This window comes from Rhamphochromis sp. 'chilingali' (genome assembly GCF_963969265.1).
Source record: "Rhamphochromis sp. 'chilingali' genome assembly, chromosome: 14".
NCBI lineage: Eukaryota > Metazoa > Chordata > Actinopteri > Cichliformes > Cichlidae > Rhamphochromis > Rhamphochromis sp. 'chilingali'.
Window position 1 is genome coordinate 25598470 of NC_137941.1, and position 22162 is coordinate 25620631.

A 22162-nucleotide genomic window follows, 5' to 3' on the forward strand; every position below is an offset into this window, starting at 1 on the left:
TTTATCTCTGTGTTAATGCCGTCTCTTGTGGTCACCCCCCCCCCCCCCACCCACAACCAAACACACACACACGCATACACAACAAAACACACACAGACAGAGAGCGAGAGTTAGAGGTCCTGCAGGACCAGAGCTCATTAAGGGGAAGATGAATATTTCATGTTCTATAATTCTTTCATAGTTCTGCGTCGTAATTTGCCTTGATTTACGTTTTTAAAGAAAACTTTTTCATTTCACTGCAGTGCACTCACGGCGCTGCCAGAAGAGTGAGAGAAAGACAGAGAGAGGGAGGGGAGAAGTGAGAAGGAAAGAGAGAGAGGGGGGGATGTTTTTCAGGAATATTGAATCATGCCACAAGAAGAGCTGGTCTGGCGCTGGGCTCCAGTGCTTGTGGTTTTGGGAGAGCAGGGCTGTATTGTGTTGCTCTGAAGTGACATGTAGTCCTTTCCAACGTTTAATGGTGAGAAGTAGGCAAGCTGGACTGCATGGGAAGGGGGACTAAAGGTGAAACAGGCCAAATAAACTGTAAACGTTTAAGAATAATTGTAGCATAATCGAGATCACGTCTGACATGTTACGTTTGGTGAATATTTCTGTAAATTTGCTCATTCGAAAATGGGACAGCAACTCCAATACTTTATGACCCGAGTAAAGGCTTCTCTGGTGAGTTTATACTCTCGCTTGTGAATTTCAAGTCTTTTTTAAATACTGTATCATGTTCAATATGTCAATTATGTTCCCCATTAGAAAAACAGGAAGGATAAACCAGTGCACGTTACTGAGCATGCAGTATACGCTGGTTTCTCGGTCAGATCATAAAACACAATTTTTTAATAGTCTATATTCAGAATGATGCTACAGTGGTCGCGTTAACAGCTAAATTGCTCACGTTTAAAAAATGCAAACTAAAGCCGGGTTCATGTTGCACTCCTCGGTACCACTGAATGCATGCATCTTAGCATTTTGGTTCCTTTTCATGTACTTTTTCATATGTTGCATACTGAATTTTTCCGACACTGAATAGTAGCCAAGTTGATATCTACAACATCAGACTTCTGGATGTCACAGTGGGTGTTTTCCTAAAAACAGGATCAGGATGCCGTATCAACACGTCACGTTCTCCACTGGAGACCATGTTCGTATGTTTCTGTTTCTTACATGTATGAACTGCTGCTGTTTTCTTTGAGCCTGTGACCACCACAGTCTTTTCCTGACCTTAACAGAGTACAGCAAGTCCTCATTTAGTTATGACCATGATCTTTCCCTGCCCTTAGACATATGGGTTTTAAACCCAAACCATGATCTTTCCCAAACTGTAACCCAGCACTTTTGGTCCCTAAACTTAACCAGATCATTACCAGAGAGGTGGCTGCCTTATGAATCATTATTGTGAACTTCATATGGCAATGAAAAATGATGGGTAGTTGGGCAATGAAAAGCATTTTAGCAGAACTTCTTTGCCTGTGATCTACAACGATTCCAGCTTGCCCAGTTAGTCTAGGTAACTAACCCCAGACTGTAGGTCAGCCCCCTATGACACATGACCACGGCTTGCTGTTTTGATTTTCTTTTCAGTTTTAGCTTTTAATTACCTTCGCCAAAAATTGGTTTCATGATTTTTTTACTTTCTCACACACCCAGAGTTTGCCGTACTGGATTCTGTAAGATGACAGAATCCAGTATGGTGACGGTGATTAACAAAGTGATTAATTGAGAAATAGTGGAGCTCAAGAAGCAAAGACACAGAGGGTTAGACTGAAGTCGTAAAAAGTGGAAAATGCAAAAGGCAATCAAAACAAATCGAGTCGAAACTAGTTTTTAGGAAAAATATACAACAAAAGTGTTTGATCATGATGCTGAACTGCTCAAAATTCAACTAGGATCCTAATTTATTATAAATGGTAAATCAAATTTGGTGTGGTACAAACATTTATTTTAAATACTGAATCAGGGCTTGCAGAAAGTAGTTAGAGAGTGGTGTAGGTAGAGGACACGGGGAGGTGGGAGCAGGGGTTCCTGGCATCTATGAATTTTTGGAGTCGTGTTGGGTTGGCCGGGACTCGCTTCATTATGGTTTAAAATGGAGCACTGTAACAAAAAATAATTTCCCCCAGGGATCAATAAAGTATTCTGATTCTGATTCTGATTAGTGTCCTGAAGCATTAGAAGTGAGTACAGACGTGGAAAGGAGGTAGAGACAGAAAAGCTTCAGGTATGGCAGAATAAGACAACAGATAAGAAGCATTTGGAGGTGAACTTTGAAGGAGCCCTGTGTGCTCGCCTCTGCTTTCAAACATATCCGTTATAACATGTAGGAGTCCAGGCTCCTCTGTCGATGCATGCATGTGCGGCCCCTGATCCGAGAGTCCCTGCCGTCAGCTCAAATAAGCATTGAAATGATGAAGGTCTGTGTGGGAGTGTGTTTGGGGTGGTAGGTTTCACAATCCCCTCTATGGTTTACCCTCAATTTAGCTATTAAGTGTCTCAGTATGTTTGTATGGGGGATATTTGTGGCTGTGTGGTCCTCATTAGAACAGGGATAGACTCTTTTTTTTCCTCTCTTTTCGGTCTTTGCCTCTAACTTTGTATTGCTAGTCTGTCGCATTCTTACAGTCTTCTGTTTTTTTCTTCAATATCTAAAACCGTCAATTTGAAAAATGGCAAAATAAGGAAAAACCTACAGAATTCCTGTAAATGCCCCCCCCTCTGCAGAAATAAAGCCCCAGAAATGAAATTGGAGCAATTTCATGGTCTAGCCTGCCCTCGATATTATTTAAGTAATACCCTGTTATTATTGAAAAGAGGGAGAGAAAAGTGAATGACTATTATCTTTATGTGGGTCCTTTAATTTTAATGCGCCACAGATTTATAGCTGGGCATTCCAGTGGGGAGGCCCCTCCCTGCTCTTAAAGTGAGCGGGCGGGACAGAACCGCAACGCTCTCACAACAGCCACTACCTTCTGACAAACAACCAAAGTCCCCACGTTCCCTCCGAACACTTCATCCGGCCCTCCTCAGTGCTGTCACACGGCCATCAGGCCCATCCTGACAGCCAGAGGATCCTCTCGGCACAAGCTCCGCTTTTCTATGTATTTCTATTGCAGCTCTCTGTACACATAAATCCTGCTAAACTTTGAGCTCTTTGTGTCATAACCTGGATTACTGAATAATCTGAGTTGATAAAAACCCAGGTACACTTGCACCAGCTGTTCAAGCAGCAATAGTAGAAGTTTTGTTTTTGTTTTTCTTAAACTAAGTTTTGGTTCATCAGGCTGCGTTTGACACAATGTCTTCATTTTATATGAAAGTAAAAATCAACCAGATCAGATTTAAGAACAGATCAATAACCAGCCAGCCAGTCTGGAGGCTTCTCCTGACGAGTAACTATAACAAGGAAAAATTTGTTTTTAGCATGATGTGTATGAAATACTCCTAAAAATAGCCTCTATGATCAAATGAGCACAAAAGCAGTGCTAATGTACTTTGATCTTACAGTGACTAAGTTAATGTGCTGAAGTAGTTTACAATGAATATGCTTTTTTAAACTCCTGTTTACCCCTTTATTAAAAGAGAAGTTCTAAAAGAGAGCCAGCGTATATTGTATATGAAATATTGATTAATTATTGAATACTTGTTATAAATACAAGTCTAATCAAGTAAAAGATAACATGAAGTTTTTCAGTTTCTCGATTCTGGAGCTCTTTTGTTCATAAATATGGTGATGATACCAATTCCCTATGTTATCAAGTAACAGCAGTTCTGTTGGTGTGTCCGTTTAATAGAGTGTCAGTTACAGTCTAATGAAGTTAATTGTTTTGATTCTGCTCTATCTCTATCTGCTGGTTTTTTGGTACCTTATATGTTCTTCTGTTGTGTTTTTGTTCATTTACTCTCACAAGTTTTCCTCCTTGTGTTTCCTGTCCTCTACTATCAAACTACAACAATAGCTGCTTTCTGCTGACCTTATCTAAGCACCAATTGCAGATGATGACTCCTTTGTCCTCATTCCCCCTCTACCCTCTGCCCCTCTGAGGCTTTGAATTTGCTGGTTAAATAGTGATTGGGTCTCATAAGTTTGTAAATAAGAGACTTCCTGGCAAACAGGTGGTTGGCGTTTTACTAGAGCTAATCTTACACACATTAGGTCAAAGGTAACCAGGATGCATTGGTGTTTGAATGCCAGCCTTGGAGCAGCTTAATAGACCATGACACTGTGAGCACTTGTTCTCACCCTGTGTTCACCTTGCAGCCCTGGCTACTGTGTACTGCAGGTGGAGGGCGGTATACTGGATGATTTATAAGATGTTATGTAACATACAGGGTTTTGTAAACTGAATATAACACTTATCAGGTGCAAAACTGTATTTCTGATCAAATGTGAGGCATAAAGTGCAAAAACCCACGGTCACATAAATGCTCATACAACACATTTATATACATTTAGATCAAATAGTGTGCACTCTCGCTCCTGGCTGCAGTCTTGATCAGGGGTCACTGTGCCCCATTAATCAGCTCTTTTGCCTTTCTCGCCAGGCACTTCACAGGCCACCCCCAGGCCCCATGAAGGAGCATCACCTGTCTCCAATGCGTGAAGAACCATTGTCTGCCCCAGCGAATGAAGAGAGGTCACAGAATATGGGTGGAGGACCTACAGGTGTTGCATCTGGCACTGTTGGCGGTGCTGGAAGCAACAAGAAGCCCCGATCGCGCACCAAGGTACCGATGGTTATCGTGTTTTCCCATTCTGCATTTTGTTATGTGGGTTTGTTCATTTCTTTATCTAGTTTTTGACACTTGGCTGTGTGTATTCTAGATTTCTCTAGAGGCCCTGGGTATCCTGCAGAGCTTCATCCAGGATGTTGGCCTGTACCCAGACCAGGAGGCTATTCATACTTTGTCCGCACAGCTTGACCTACCCAAACACACCATCATTAAGTTCTTCCAGAACCAGCGGTATCACGTCAAGCACCACGGCCGCCTCAAAGACCTGGGCGAGGGTGCTGCCGCCACTGGAGGGGTTGATGTCAGCGAGTACAGGGAAGAGGAGTTGCTTTCGGGCTCAGAGGACCCAGAGTCGAGCGAGGATGGGGCTGAGGAGATCTACCAGCCCACTGAGGGGAACAGTGGGAGCAGTGGGGGGCTGAACCAGCCTCCGACATCCTCCAGCTCCAACTCCAGCCAGTTGTCTTTAGGGTCCAATGCGGCTCAGGAGGATTGCAAGGACAAGGGGCAAGGCAGGCTTAGTGGACCTCTTGCACCCGGGAGCTCCTCATCCAGTCCTCGAGAGCAGGCTGACTACCAGAGGTAGAGACTGACGAACAGAGAGGACAGAGATAAAGAGAGAAGCACGAGAAACATATGTTCTGTGATAGGAAGTGAGGAATTACTCAAGAAATTATGGAGGGTGGCAGCAAAGGAAGGTTAACGTCTACCCAGGCACATTAACCAAGACAGCATTGGGCTGAAACACTGTACATCTGAAATGATCAGACAGACTGTGTACAGTACCAAACGCAGATTTGTAGAGTGAAATTACCTCAGTAGAAGAAAACAGGTTATTGGTGTGCTGTGATACGGCAGTAGTTGTATAAATGTGAAAGAATACTCCCCCGAGGAACGTTTAAATAATTCACCCCAGATTTTCATTCGTAGGAAATACTTTTTCTACTCTGACCTCGAAACAATCGCACCAATTTATCCTAATCAGCCAGGAAAGCCACGCTCCTCCTCTTTAAAGACAGAGCACAGTCATATAGAACTTAATTGGTGGGCTGGGTCCTCGACAAAAACGACGAAATCCTCAGGACACACGCTGATGTTGCTAATACTTTTGCCTGCCTGAGACCACAGGTACACAGCACTCTCTGTGCATCTTCAAGCTTTATTTCATTGTGGTAAAGGCCGACATACACACACACACATACTCCCTGCCTCTGCCTCACAGTCACACTCCAGAATAGTCCAATCTAGCACTTACTGATCACAAGGACCCTGATATTTAGTGGATGTGCTGTATTCTCGTCCCCCTTCTCCCATCCATCTGTCTCGCCGCTCAAAGCTGCAAAAGACAAACTGTTTAAAACTGAGTGTGGAGAGGAGCAGTGGACAGTTTGGCAGGAGGACAGCGAAGAGGATGTGGCGTGGAGGGACCCTCACATTCGTGTGCAAGAGGGAAAAAATGTTAGGAAAGAAGAAACAGAGCAGCAAACAATCAGTCTTTCTCTATGTGGTAGTCCACCCCTTCCACTCTTCCTCTCCATCTCACTCTCTCCCTCCCGCCTCCTCTCCTCTCTCTAATTGGTGCCCACAGTCTTGTGTTTCACCACACCTACCCGCACTTAAACTTCACCAACCCTATTTATTGCTATCTTTATCCATGATTATTATTATCATTATTGTTATTATTGTTGTTATTATGGTTAGAGATGCTGTCATTGCGTGCTATTTTTAGTTTTTATTTCCATGGTTTTAAATATTGGTTTGCAGAACTGGGCGGTTGTTTGGATAACAAGAGACATTAAGAGTGCCCTGCCCTACAAGAAGAGGAAGAAGAGGAGCGGAGAGAGCGAAAGAAAATAAAAGAAGCAGTTACTGAGTGTTATTGGGTGAAAAAAAAAAAGCCCTGTCAAGTCGTATTATGCCAGTTTTCTTTGGGTTTTTTTATAGTTCTTTTTCACATAAATAGAAAATTTGCTGGAAAAAGAAGAAAGTAAAAATGTGCTTTTTTCTGCAGTTGATGACAATCTACTTTTATGAGCCATTAAAGAAATGTGGCAGGTTTTACTCTGTTCTTCACTTTTAATGTCTGTAAATACCCGACATGGGATAAATTGTTGTTGATATACTTTTATTTTGCTGAGTGAGTTTAATTGTTTGAGCCAGTTTGGAGATTTTTTTTTCCTTAAGACAACTCAGTGGAATCGGTTCATTTTATTGTGAAAAGCAAATTCAGTCACAAGACTATTTAAAAAGAAAGCAAATATCTTTTTCTTTTTCTTTCTTTGTTTGGTGTCTCTTGCAGATGTGTAAGTAAATAGTATGTTGAAAACAATATCTGAGCATGGATAGTGTCTCGTTTGACTATCCCGATCGGCTGCTACACTCAGAAAGACGACCTGCCTTTTTAATTTTTACGTCAATCACTCTATATCATTACGTTGTGCTTTTCTGTATGACAGGAATCAGGGTTAGACTCAAATGCAGTTCTGATGAAATCTTAGTTCAGTTCAGTGTTGAAGTGAATTAAAACTTGTGAATTCAAAAAGTGTCTGTTTTTACTTCTATTTTATACATCCTCTCAAACACCCCAGAGCATAAAGACACACAGATTGTCACTGGGCTAAACCTTTTGCTAGACCAATCAATTAAAGGTCTGTGTAAAGCCTCTGGGGCTGGTTTTTCTAATAAGCCAGAGAGAGTGACAATAATTTAGACAGAAAGGCTGCCAGCACTCTCAGCTCGCATTTTTTCTCTCTGCTGTGCCACACGATTAGAGCTGCTGGAAGCTGACATAAAAACAAACTGAGCCTGTCCTGTGAACATGACCACTGCCAATATTATTACTTCCCTTGCTCTTTTATTAGATTGTTTGAAAAAGAAATGTACAAGAAGCAGTAGAATTAATGAATCTCTCTAGGTTCAAGTAAACTGGCACAAATATTATTTTGGTTATTATCAACTTATCAAATGTAATGACCATTCATATTATAAAAATTTTGCTGCCACCATTGGTGTAACTTTACTTCAAAAATTTACTTTTTATTCACATTACAGGATTAACTTTGAAGGAAATGAAATCAGTGGAATATATTTGTATTAGCGTAAAACAAATACATATTTGTAATTAGCTGTATGTGTAGATTATATGGTTTAGTGTAGTCTTGTGCATATTTATGTTATTAATGTTATTATTATATATCACTTATATTGATTTTTCTGTGTTACACAACAAGATCATAATGGTCCCTCCACAACATGACCAGCATCAAGCTCATTCATTTCTCTTGGAGGGACAGCTTTAGCTAAAAGCTAGCTGCTGCACTTTGTAGCCTATAACATTTACGTGAAATGACTTTCTTTATTCTTATTTAGATCTCCATTAGCTGTTACTGTAGCAGGAACTATTCTTCCTGGGGTCCACATCCACAACCTCTCAGAGTACAACAAGTTGATAGTGGTATCATGTCTTTCACCAAATAACCAACAATAAGCTTAGCTAGCTGTTAAGCTAGCCTAAAGATTAGCCATTGCAGTATAGATGCAGCATTGTTCTCCAGCATTGTCCAGCAGCTGAAAGGCACAAAATAATGTAAATTAGGTCACAAAAAAAAGGTTGTCCTCTCTGCCATCTTTTTAGCTATCCTTAACGGGCTCTTTAATAGACTTTTATATCATTTAAAAAAGCAGAGAGATTGCCTGCTTGTTGCAATCAATCTGAGGCTGTCTGCACGGGTGAATGTAACTTTTTTTAAAATAGATAGTAATAATAATGTCAAATTCACCCACTGCAACTGCATGGGGAGAGATATAGCAGACTGACTCCATCTTATTGCCATTTTGCACCAAAGTTGCTTTGAAGATGTCAACTTATTGTGAGTGGCCTAAGACCTGGTCTGCAGCTTCAAAGTAACCATTTCAAAGGCAACAAGATCGCAAGTTTATCGCACACAGATGCAGTCGTTTTGGTCATGCTGCAGTCTCAAAGCACTGTTTTCCATTGCATGACTCTAGCAGCTGTAACACAAAACAACAATGGTCCCGATAATCCCAAGTTTTTGCTTTTATGTAAATCTAAATTATTTGCTTTGCTTTGGAAAGCATTTGTCATCATAAAAAAATGAAATAAACAAAAAAAAAAAAACCCAAATATCCACCAAGGAGTTTTTAAGAAGTGACGCCTACAGCACATTTTGTTCATTTCATTAGTTGTATTTGTTTGACTCGTCTATAAAATAAAATAATGTAAAATCAGTCAACATCAGTCAAGGAAAAAAGTATAGAAAGTTCTTAAACTTGAAAGAAAACTTTTGTACTAAGTAAAGAAAAAAATTTGCGAGTAGTCTTGTAAAAAAAAAATATGATTAATAGATTATTAATAATTTGTAGGTAGGTTTGGAGATTTTCCAAGTTTAACATGAACTAATTAGTATCATCAAATGCACATAAAAAAGAAACACTGAGATGTCTTATTATGGCATATTGATTGTAATTTTGTGTGTATCTGTAACATTACAGTTTTTTACAGACGCTAGGACACATTTCCCAATACTTAGGTCACTTTTGCAAAACACTTCACACAATCCTCCTAACTGACCATCAGCTTGGCAAAGCAGTTCATTTCACATTCAAAATGCACTACAACTACCAAAACACTTTATTCAGGTCTCAAATAAACTCATTCTTCCAGAACACTAGCAAAGGTTGACAGCCGACAAACACACTTTGTCACCCACAAAACAATGACCTAAAAAACACTAACAACATGTAGCATTACACAGTGTTTTCTTGTGTAAAACAAGGACACATCTCTGTTTATAATTTCAATATATGTTACTGGAATGAATCAGACATCATGTATTTATGTTTATGTATTTTTATTTTTTTGCACTAAGTAATCCCAAAACACAAGAATTTGTATACACACCATCCACTGATACACATACAATAGTAATGCTAATCTACTCATCCACATCACATCTTATGTCATCTAGGGTAATACACCTAGGAAAGAATCTTCTGGCATGCCAGAATTGAAGGAGTTGAAAAATTGAAGGAGTAACAACTGTGTAGATGTTCATCTACAATGGGAATAAGCTGTGGCTGGTTAAACTGCATTGTTAGATTTAAAATATGTTTCAATAAAATATTGCTGTTGAATTTTGCCGTCTTTTCAAGTTTTGCATTGTGTTATTGTTTTGACCATAAGTTTAACAGTTTTGAAAACAGTATGTAAGCACATGCAAAATGTCCTGTACGTACAAAGGTTTTTGGCAGTTGTTGTGTCTGAGTGAGAAGATGATTCATGAAATTTGAGAGATGTAGTCATTGAATGCATTTTGTGCCAAAACAATGATAACTGGTCCTCAGTTTAGCCCACATAGACTTCTGTTGTGCTCACTGTGTGAGGAGTTTTGCAAACGTGACCTTAGTATTGGGAAATGTGTCCTAGCGTCTGTAAAAAACTGTAAGATACTTCAGGCGACTTCAGACTGGCAGCATTACAAACACGACAGGCTTTCACACAGCAGTTGATTAATCAGGAACCGTGTGGCATCCTGAATACTGACTTGAAGAAATGAGTAAAATAAAATAGCTCATTTGTCAGGCAACCTAAGGACAATCAGCTATAGCAGCAGAAAACACACACACACCCATACATGCACATTTTCTTTAAATTGCCTCACTAACGAGTTTTAAGTCTGATGAGGTGTGACAGGGCATAACAATCTTAGTGTTTAACCTGCAAGCAGGGGTTGGGTCAAATCTGTGTGTGTGTGTGTGTGTGTGTGTGTGTGTGTGTGTGTGTGTGTGTGTGTGTGTGTGTGTGTGTGTGTGTGTGTGTGTGTGTGTGAGTCGGTCTGTTGGATCCTTCAGTAAACAATGGAGCCTAAGTGTTGATGATGAGCTGGAGGGCCGAGGTCTCCTTGCAGAAGCGTTTCCACTCAGCTTGTCTTCTCTGACTGAGGACAATCAGCTCACGCTGTGACTCTGCCTCTGTAGGATAATTATACCTGCTGAGGTACACCGATGTCTCTGCGCTCTCCCCTTAAAATAGCCCGTCTGTCCTTTTTTCCTGGTCTATGCTGCAGGAGGCTGACAGTTCTGACAGATCTGAAGAAGCTGCCTCATAAATGTGAGAATTCACTGATACTTTGTTCAAGTTTGCCTTTGACTGTTGAAGCTGGTATGACCATTAGCCATCAGATAGAAACCTGTCATCTATTTCTTTATTTCAGCATGACTCACTCGTTTATGTTTAGCTGCTCAAGTTAACTTTGCAACGACTCGTTTGATGATGTTCAAAGGCTTCAAAGACCATTTTGCAGCGCTTTGTCTTTTGAACAATGTTGTGCATTGTATATAAACTTGAAGAGGGCTTGGCTTGAGGGAGGATGGTGGGGGAGCAGGCTGGGCCGAGTCAACTGTGTGGCCACAGGAACCAAATATTGCTTCATTTGTTCATGTTCACAATCAAAGAAAACCAAGACTGGGGAAAAAAATACAACCCAAGAGGCTGTTTTGGGTGGAATTTACTGGAAATTGTGGATGACAATGCAGCTTCCTGTGTTTATATAGTGAAACAATACACTTTTAAAAGCACCATTACTAAAGGCTGTATGGATGTTTAAGGAAATTTAAGCAAATATGCTCTGACAAGGCATTCCCTTCTAGTCAAAGTTCTGAGATTTCATTTAAACTAATCAGACTCAAACTAAATAAAACAGGACATTATGCGAGATAAAGCTAATAAGTGGCCAACGGTGCGATCTGAAAGGTAATGTTATTCAAACCTGTCAATTCTTCTTCGAGCAAACCTGGACTCAGAATTGTATTAGTAAGGAGGTCTCTGCGGATATTTTAGGGAATAAAAAAAATAAACTTTATCAAACTGTTGCCTGGCATAAACACGGAGACACACGGTTTCCGTTTAATGCTCCAAAATCCATCAGCCCAAAATGCACCAGCAAATATTATGCAAAATACGGCTTTTAAAGGGACAGCAACTTAATCTGAATGGAAATGCTGTATTCCGCCACGTTATTTCATCTCAGTGATGACATTTATTCCAGTAATAGTATTTGTGGCCTGCGTCTCCTCTTTCTTCTCGTGGTAAGTGGTAAAATGGAGATTACATCTCAAAATGTGTTTGTCAGGGCGTTTGGGGAAGCAGGCGCGTCTCACCGCTGCTGTACCCATCCATTCTAATCCAACACACGGTCTGACTGCTTCCTCTGCTTTGCGGTAAGCACCTCTGGTTTTCATTCAGCACCACCCGTTCCCTTCTCCTTCCACCTCGTCCTTAAATCTCCTAATTCAACTCATTATTCGCTCAATTGGTGGGCTTTAACCCCCCTGCCTCAGGTCCTAAAGAGCTGGTAGTCATTAGGAGCCAGGATTTGTGATGGAGCGGAGCAGGCGGCAGTAGGCCCAAATCCTCTCTTGCACATATGTAGTATCATAAAGCTCCTCGAGAGCCTGTGGGGTGTCGCTGCAGTTTTATCAGCCTCCTGTGTTAAAGAGCGGGGCTGTCAGAAGTTGGAAGAGAGTCAGCTCTGCTCGGCTGGAACAGAGTCGCAGACAGACAGCGACGTACGCGGCGAGACCACCCACAGGTCTGTGGTTCTCTGAGATGCTAGCTGCAGTCTGTGTGCTTATGGCTAATAGGAGCTATGCATCTGCACGGTGATGACTCCTGGGAAGCCTCTGGGGAAACGGGGGATGATCATTTGACCTCCCATTTTAAAAACATTTGACACTTCCAGGCCTAATGTGTTAGTAGTTTCTACTTACTTTTCTCTACAAGATAACATTATCAAAATGATCAAATTTTAATGATTTCATTTCTTTAGCATCAAGATTCTTTTCCCTCATAAACATGAAGCAATGCTTCAAATAATTAATCATTGTCTTGGTGCAAATTGAACGTATTTCATTCGACCAGATTTCATTAAATGTCACATTTTACTTTGTACACGTGTAACAAAATTTACATGAAATTTAAATGACATAAATTCAGCTGTGCCCCACCCATACTCACCTCCTGTCCAAACCTTCTGTTTCTGAGGGACAGTCAAAAGAAAGCTGCCTTAAAAGGAGAGAGACAAGCTAGCTTCAGAGGATAAACTGGGCTGCACCGAGGCCCAGTGTAAGATAAGTAAGTATTATTAGGACTCGAGCAATGCCTAACTCAAACCCCTGGTGCTTGCTTTTCACAAGTGTGCAATCCAGTGGTCGCTGAATTTTTCTTAGATGAGATATTTTTGTTTGCGGCGTCTGACTGTTTGTGTGTTTTTGCATATTAGGGGGAGAGAGAGATTGACAGGTGTCTCGATACCCAGAGTCCCTCAGACAGCTGTGAGGGCACCACTGTGGGATATTAGGCCTGATAGAGGGATGATTAGAGAGCATTAGAGGTGAAGGCGGGAGACAGGGCACAGCTGTTGCTGCTAACTATTATTACCCACATTGCAGCATCTGAGAGGAGTTTCTCTGCCGAATAGGCTCCCACACCTGTGGCCTCCCGCTGCGCTCAGCAGAAGTGCATGGATACACTCAGAGAGCACGTGTGGGTCATACCTGGCAGTCCCTTCAGCTGTTACACACCACAGAATCTCAGGAAAAGAGCTTTTCTTGTGACACGCTGCTATTAAATATTTTGTCAGCGTGTTTTTTGATCCATGACAGCAAACTGCACACAACTGAATAAGACAGGGGGGTAATGTGATTTTACATGGAACAATCTCCTCTGGGAGCTTTGAAGTAGCGCTGCAGAGAGGGTTGGGGCAGCTGCTGGGTTTGTGGCGTGGCAACACTGTAGATCAGTACTAATGCACTGAAGAAACAGAAGGCAGCAGTGGTAGTCACTTGAGGGGCAACATGGAAACAAACAATAAACAACAGCAGACATTCAATTAGCCAAATGTTACGGTGAGATTAACAACTGCTTGTCAGGGCTGAGCCTTTCATCGTATTCTTGCTGAATATATGGCTTGTGACATTTCGAGCTGATCAGAATACTTTCAGATGTTGCTTTGGGACAGAGCGAGGACGACTGGAAACCGCAGTTGTGTTTGTTTGATTGGATGTGTGTTTGAGAGAGGGGATTTATTTGGCATGAGGCGCAGACAAAAACTCAAACATGGCTATTTTGTCAGTAAGATGCTGAATGCTGTTTGAATTAAAAATGAAGCGGGTCGCGTAGGGTCACATTTGTCTCTTACAATCTGGGTCTTTGTCAGGCAACATCTTCAATACGAGAAGGCTAACAGCTGCTGTGATTAAAAATAAATTGCACTCAGCACTTCTTGAAACCCTGGAATAACTAATCTGGACTGGGGCATAAAATATAGATGAGGGCAAATGTAATAATTTCATTCATCAAAGGATTTACTTAAACACTTTAAACCAAAGTACTGGATACACATAGAGCGAGGATTGTTCCACCACAGCAGCAGCAGCTATGCCATAATGAAGACAATATTAGTTTGAAGCATCAGCTGGGAAAATAACATGTTTAAAGCATTAATTTATAAAACTGCTGTGTTTGTGATTACAATTCAAGGGAAACTTGAAAACTCACTTTCCTCTGAGTACATGGAGGCAGTACGTCCTTTTTTTAAGGTAGTACACGCTTGTGAAGGATGCGGTTTAACTGTACTGTAAGGAATCCCATCTTAAACTGGAAACTTTGAATTTTTTAATCTATCATTAAACCTCCCAAAGTCAGCAATGATATGGAGTTTGGGATTGTTTGGAATGATTCTATGGTTGTGTTTGAAACGGATCACCAGTCAATTCAGTTTTTTATATAGTGCCACTTCACAACAACAATCAACTCAAGAATCTCCATATTGTAAAGTAAAGACCCCACAATATTTGAAAGAAATCCCACCAATCACACAACCCCAAGCATTTGGTGACAGTGGGAATGAAAAACTCGCCTTTAAAAAGAAGAAGCCTTTGGCAGAACCAGGATACAGACATCCAAACACTCTCAGCCAATGTGGAATCACCAGTTAACTGAACACGCATGTCTTTGGATTCTCACTGATCAGCTTTGCCTAAAATAATAGATATCAACATGCATATTTGTGAGAACCACATGTTTCACCCAGCAAGGATTCTCAAATATAAAATAAAAAGTACTTATTTGGCTGTTTTCAGGTTGTTTTACAAAATAAAATTAGTGGTTTAAAAGTAGTGTTTGCAGAGATTATTCAGCTTTTTAAAAACATGTAAACAAGTATCAAAAACGTTTATTATCAAAATTAAGAATCTAAATTTTGTATGTTGTCTGTGAAACAATCTAACTTTTTGTTAGAGGACTAAGGTCCGGCTAACTTCAGAGCTGCCTTACAACAACAGCATCAACCACAGCTACAGAAAGTCGCCCCTGCAGCACTCTGCTTTTGTCACTGGCCTAAAGATCCCTGAGCAAACTCTTCTATGCAAAAGTAGGTGAGGTAGTGGAGTTATAACCTACTGTAGTTTGATCCACAAGTCTGCAGGATGAGTTTTCCACTTAGTTTCGTATGAGTAAAACTACTCAGGTACGCTTAGAAAAAGATCAAGGTTGTGTTCAAAATATACTCTTTTGCACCAATAACCACAATAAAGGGTTCTTCTAAAAAAGCAGGCTACCTGGCAAGAAGCAAAACTAGGAAAGCATGAAATGTCAAAACTTAGGTTAGTCACCCATGTATGTATCACAAATCTGGGAGAAAATCTATTTCTCTTGAAATATAAATGCAAAAAAATTTTTTAGAGGATGGGGCAAGAGTGTGCCCGCCATTCATAGGATATAAAATATGAGTTTGTTAAAGAAGAGCTGCTGCGAGTGTTTCCCACAGCAGTAGACTCGCTTGTTCTCTTCAGGTAGAAGATCAGGCATAGAAGTTCAGATCAGCTCTCTCATCCCCGATACCCTCCACCTCTCCCCCAGGCACGACTCAGGCTCTGAGGCTGGGTGGGTCAGAGGTCTGGCATGCTGGGTAAGGGGAAGCAGGTGTGTGCAGGGCAGTGCAGCCTCAGGCCGTCCCCAGGTATCAGCCTTCATCTCAGCTGCCACTCATGCTTCCTGACAGAGAATATGAAACAACTACTAAAATGAGGCAGTGATGGGAACAGTAAAGTGGACATAGTGAGCTGTTGAGTTACTTGTTGAATTTAATTCAAAAAGGTAAATTTTGTGTATTCTGTATTCATGTGAAATGAAAAAACTCAAGCCAAAGTCCTCTTTTCAAAGAAAGAAAATGTTGCATTTCATTTAGAAATCAGCATCCAAGAAGCAAAAAGGACGGAGGAAGTTTCCACAGTCTGATTTAGGATGCCATGTCATCAGCTGCTTCTGCTGCTTTTGGTCCAAAGTCACCAGGATCTGACGACAAGCTTCATGGAGATGTCCATTTCTTGGTCCAGCAGGATTTAGCACCTGCCCACAGCGCCTGAACTACTACTAAATGCTTTGCTAACCATGGTATTACTGTGCTTGATTGGCCAGCAAATTCACCTGGCCTGAACTCCACAAAGGTTCTGTGGGGTAATGTCATGAGGAAGATGAGAAACACCAGACCCAAAAACACAGATGAGCTGCAGGTCGCTATCAACACAACCTAAGCCTGAGTAACGCCTCAGCAGTGACACAAGCTCATCACCTTCATGGAGCCAATGCAGTAATTCTGAGTGCATAAAAGAATATACTTTTCATAAGCTGGGTATATCTAAATCCTTTTTTTAATCACTCTTTAGAAATATTCTAATAATATGAGATACTGGATTTATGACTTTTATGAGCCATGGTTATCAAAAATTAGTTTAAAAGGGAGCTTTAAATATTTGCCTTTATGTGTAATCACCTTAGTCTTTTGACTATATTAAATTTTTTAAAGATACTCCAGCACATAAAATATATATGTCAGTGATTACATGTATAGATGAATGTATTTATTTATATTTCCAGGCCTGGCAGATATATTATATCTTCACACTGTCATCTGTAGCTTCTCACCTATCAAACCCAATTCAGTCAGCACTGATCACTAATCGCAGTCACATGCTCGTTTTTATTGCAGTCTGGTTATTGCACAAAGATGCACTGTTGCAGGCAGATGATTCATCACCAGTGTTTTTATGGGAGTTTTTAGCTGAAGGAAAGCTGATTCTGGACAAGTTCAACACTTTTAGAACCTTCATCAGCTTTTGGCTCTCGGAGCTCTTTCCTTTTCCCCAGTTGTGGCCAAAGCAGCTGAAGGCCAACATTTTCCTGGGGTTTCCATGATCTTCTGTCTTCCCATTAAAGTTGAAATTTCTTCTGGTAAAGGCTGCTCCAGTTACTATTATTTCATTCCTTCATTAGCGTAAACTTCTCTTGGGAAGCAAACTTTATGCATTTAACTAAAGAGCTTTGACATGTTCATGCAGGCATCCCCAGCAGTTTCAGGTGGTTTCTCATTTGCAGATCTCTTGCCTCAGAAGCTGTTCAATCTCAAACAAAGTGTAACCTCAGCCTCCAGGACTGAAAATTAGGGAAGCTTTGATTTGCCCCCCAGAAAAACTTGCAGTAGCACAAACAGCTACTTGAGGCTGGCTCAAAAAGGGATTATTCCCACAGAGTCCAAACCTAAAATGGCCGAATACAAATAAAAGGAAGTAGTTACTTTTTTTACACAGGCTCACATGGGTTTGGTTTTTTCTCTTAATAAATGAAATCCTAAATTTAAAACTGTTTTACCTACTCAAGTTATATTAAAAACATGTAACACATATGAAGAAAGGGGGTGAATACTATACTAATATATAGATACAGTGGCTTGTCTATGGAATATAATGGTGAGTGCCACTGTAGTTACCTGTCAGTGCATATCTCCTTTACTCATGTCAACAACAAAGCTAATGGGTTACAGAAACAATGAATACATTCAAACTAAATTTTCCCGTGATCATTTTGAGCACAGATAGCAGCACTGGAAGCTCGAGTTCCCTTCAGTAGCTGGTGTGGTCATTTCATTTAACTGAATTTAACAATTAACTCAGAGTTAGCTAACTTCACATGCAGCTGTTTTACTGGGCTGAAATGACACAGCATGAATGGATGTGACATGAATAAAGTGAGTCTGAGTCACACTATGCAAAATATGGGTGAAGACAACAACTCCCCAAATTTCACACTATTTTACAGGCCTCAACAACTACACACACATCAGGTAACACTCATACAACTTAATGCTATAATTATATTTAGAGGTTCTTTGATTGTATTAGTTTGGATAATAGCCGGTCTACTAACACAGAGGGAAGGAGGTGATGACCTGTGCTGCGTTCAGCCTCCAGGGGGTGATTAATATATTTAGGATATATCGTGTCATCCAACAGCACTCAAAGCTCTTTATACAACATGCCTCATTCATTCATACAAACACTATTTCTATGCAGAAGTGCTTCCTATGCTGCTCTACCTTCTCACCTGCGGCCACCCAATGTCTCCTAAAACACTGTGAGTTGCATCATGCTGTCAGTTAGTAACTATTCTTTTTATCATTTGCAAATGTTAGTGGTGAATTCTCATTAGGCATTAACTGTATCAGTCGTCTATTGAGTAGTATGTCCTGCTTGAATGGACACTGTCACTTATTCTCTCTGTTTGTTTTATCTTAATACACCCAAACGAACATTCTGTAGATTGGAGGAACATTCGCTCCCTCCATGTTTGCTTTCCATCTATTCAATCAGAACAAAAATAGGATGATTTAAATATTTACTGTTGTTAACATAAATAATAAGTCTGGGTCTATAAATTAAAATCAGGATCAGCATGTGACTTGCACAAATTTTCCTTCCTGAATTATCACATATTTTAGAAACGCAGACACTAACATGGGAACACAGTGTATTCAATATTCATCACCACAAGCTGGGCTCCAGCTGAAATAGTTACACAGCTGACAGAGCAGTGCTGTAGTTAATGCACACACAGAAACAAACAACACATGGATGCACTGGATTTCTCTGCAATGTGCTATAATAAAATGAGAGGACAGAAGTGAAGAGAAGTGCATATAGCAATAAAGCATTACATGGATCCACTGCCATACTGGCAGCTGGTAGCACGCTAATCTTCACTGATTAACAGAAATGGCAAAGCACAGCTGGGGTTGATGGATTTGCAGATATTATTTTTGTGGGATGTTAATTTGTGGAAAATTTTCACACTTTGACTGTGAAGGTGCTGGGTTAAAAAGTCAGTGGATCAACGAATTATAGAACGAAATGTGTCTATCCCTCCATCTTGGTCGAGGAGCAGCAATCGAAGCACACATGCCCACATCTCCCACTTCCCGCCACCACCTCATGTTCTTCATGAAGGTAGATGTGTGAAATGTAAGTGCTGCTGAAAGAATTCAACCAACAACTGCTGATACGTCGTACTCAGAATCTCAAGGCTTGACCTTGAATACCAAACAAAAATCAATTAGACTGTACACCATACAGTATTAGTTTCAGTGACTAAGAGCAAATCTAGCACTCCTTCAGTATACTCCAAACCAGAGAAAAGTATACAACTAAGTAAATTAAATACATAATATATAAATAGCGTGGATAATGAACCAAACTTATTGAATTTTGGTTCAGACAGAACCAAACAACTGCAGGAAACAACTTGAGGAAAACAAACAAACAATACTTGATGAGAGATATTGACTGTCCAAACTCGGATGGATAAAAACATGGTATACCTCATAGAGACTCTCCCCCGTCTATTTGCTCTTTCATTGACCCACTTGCTATAAAAATAAGGAAAAGCAATAAAATCAAAGGAATTTGTGTCACAGACATTGAACATAAAGTCAGTTTGTATGCAGATGATATTTTGTCATCCTTAAAAGATCCACATAATTCCCTTCAGGAAACTGTCAATATCAATAACAACTTTTCCAAAATCTCAGACTACACCATGAACTGGAAAAATGGACTATCCCTGCACTCTCTGACAGGGATTCGGATTCTGAATCTCAAAATACTCCACAGTCTCTTACAACTGGAAATATAATATATTTAGGAATAAATATTTCACCCAAGCTGTCAGAATGATTTATTCTTAACTACACCCCACTACTTTAAAAGGTTAAAGATGACCTTAAGCCCTGTACAAACCTTCCACTTTCCTTATCAGCCGTATATCCACAGTTAAAATGAAGATACTTCCATAACGTAATTACCTGTTTTCAGTGTTTCCAATTGCCCGCACAGACAACTGGTTTAAATCTATTGACACATGCATTTCCCACTTCTGTTGGAAAAATAAAAAACCTAAAATATCCCCATCAACCCTGCAAGAGAAAAAATCTTTTGCCTGCCTGGGCGAAAGTGATCAGAATCATCAAAACATCACTAGAACCTTGTTAACAAACTCTAATCTGGCACAAAACTGATTTTAAGGCACTTAATAACAAGGTCCACTATTCATCCTGGGAATCAAAGGGAATCACTCATCTCCAACACCTATTTCAAATTTATATATATTTATATACATATTCAATTTATATCATTCTGTGCACTGACCCAGAGGTATAGAGTTGGGAGAGATGAGTTCCTCTGCTACTAACAACTGAAATCCATCATTGAATCTAAAACTAACTCAGCTAATAACTCATGGGAACAACTTAAATTAAAAACTCCTTGGAAATGACAACAGCAACTTCACAGTGGGAAAAAGATCTGGCCTTCTCTCCCAGCTCTTACTTCTGGGTTAAAACCTGCAATATGTATTTTCCCCTACAAGTAACACAAACCTACAATTTATACAGTAAAGTCATTCACAGATTACACATTACTCAAAGTAAAAAATGTAATCAGTACCTGATTTTCATATTTATTTATCTTCTATTGGTCTTTTAATTTTATTCATTATTAATTAAATAATCATATTTAATGAATTTAATTATTTTATATGTCCTTCTAAATCAGTGTCTGGATACTAACTACAAATAATAGACAACTGCCTAACTAAGCATACAAACAAGAAGGTACACACACACACACACACACACACACACACACACACACACACACACACACACACACACACACACACACACACACACACACACACAGACAAACTTCTAGCAGTTGCACTTACATGGTATTTATCATTGTTGTTGTTGTTATTATTGAGGATAATAACAACATTGTCTTTTAATGCACACATTAGGAAACAAAGAATAAAACAAAGGATTAAAGAAGAAAAAATAATAATATAAAAAACTGTAATACACATAAAAGGATAGTATGAGCATGATTTATGAAGTCCTTTTAATGCATCACTAAGGTTAGGGCCACCAGAAGTATAACAAGCTTTTAATATAACAACAAGGCAGACATGTCAGTGTTGGCTGGTATGGGTTGAATAGGTGCCTCTGGACTGGGGGGTGAATGGGGCGTGCCCTGGGGTATCCTCACCCTCCGCACCTGTGGTGGCTTGCTCTAAGGGCGACACTTACAAGTGGTTAAAAGAGAAATTATAATTGTAAAAAATCGCCCATCCCCTTTCCTAACCATTTACTTATTTGTTTACTTAATCGATTGATTTATTCTTTCATCTATTTTTGCTACTTATACATTGTAATGACACTACTATAACTGTTAGTTTATATCATCATTATTATTGCTATTATTAATATTATAGGGCATTATTGCATTTCAGAGCATTTTATTTTGTATTATTTTCTTACATAGTTTATTCATGACTATCAAATTATTTTATTTGCCATTTCAATCAACACACATACTGCACTGTGCATAGCTGATGGACTACACTGGACTAATATTTTTGAACAACCAAACTCAGAATGTTGGGTATGAGAATGCTGAGATTCAAGATTTTAAAAAGCGAAGAACCATAAATACATTGAAGAAGAGATTTTACAGGCTACAGAGTTTTCCTGCCTCTTCAGACGGGGAAATGCTCAATTATAAGGTCTGAACTGCAAAGGCTCAGTCACCTTTAGTGTCATGATGCATGCTTTGGAAATCCCCAAAAGTTTATTCTGTTCATCTGGATGTAGCGTTTTCAGTTGGAGAAGCATTTCATCACTCGTTTAAAGTGACTCTTTCAGTCTTAGCTACAAGTTTCCCCAACCTTATAAACAGTACCTTTGCACAATGACTAAAGCACCACTGAATGAACAATTGGCTGTGAGGTCAGTTTCTTGATCATTAGTATCCAAATTCTCATGACCATTGATCAAAGCCCACCGATCAATGGTTCCATTCACAGAGAGTTGGGGAATGGCTGCAATCACAGCATTGTAAGATGCATTGGCTCCGCTTTGAGAGTCACCACCAGCTCTAAGCAGCATATTAAAAACATTACATTCATGCAAATGAATTACATGCACATTGGTTTTTCCCCTGTTTGTTGTGGTCACTGTTGGGGTCATTACTCAAA

The 22162-nt window shown here is 39.9% G+C and overlaps 1 protein-coding gene across 5 annotated transcripts in view; it reads left to right on the forward strand.

The window, feature by feature from the left end:
- The window catches only part of satb2 (SATB homeobox 2), a 57484-nt gene extending 50233 nt beyond the window's left edge, over positions 1-7251 (forward strand). For 4 of the 5 annotated variants that reach the window (XM_080903079.1, XM_080903081.1, XM_080903077.1 and 1 more), the window contains 2 exons: positions 4513-4716; positions 4814-7251. In XM_080903079.1, coding sequence (XP_080759205.1) covers positions 4513-4716; positions 4814-5308 — 699 coding nt within the window. In that variant the 3' untranslated portion in view covers positions 5309-7251. The remainder of the gene's footprint in view (positions 1-4512; positions 4717-4813) is intronic. The other variant, XM_080903078.1, reaches the window with a different exon arrangement.
- Positions 7252-22162: the final 14911 nt, after the last annotated feature.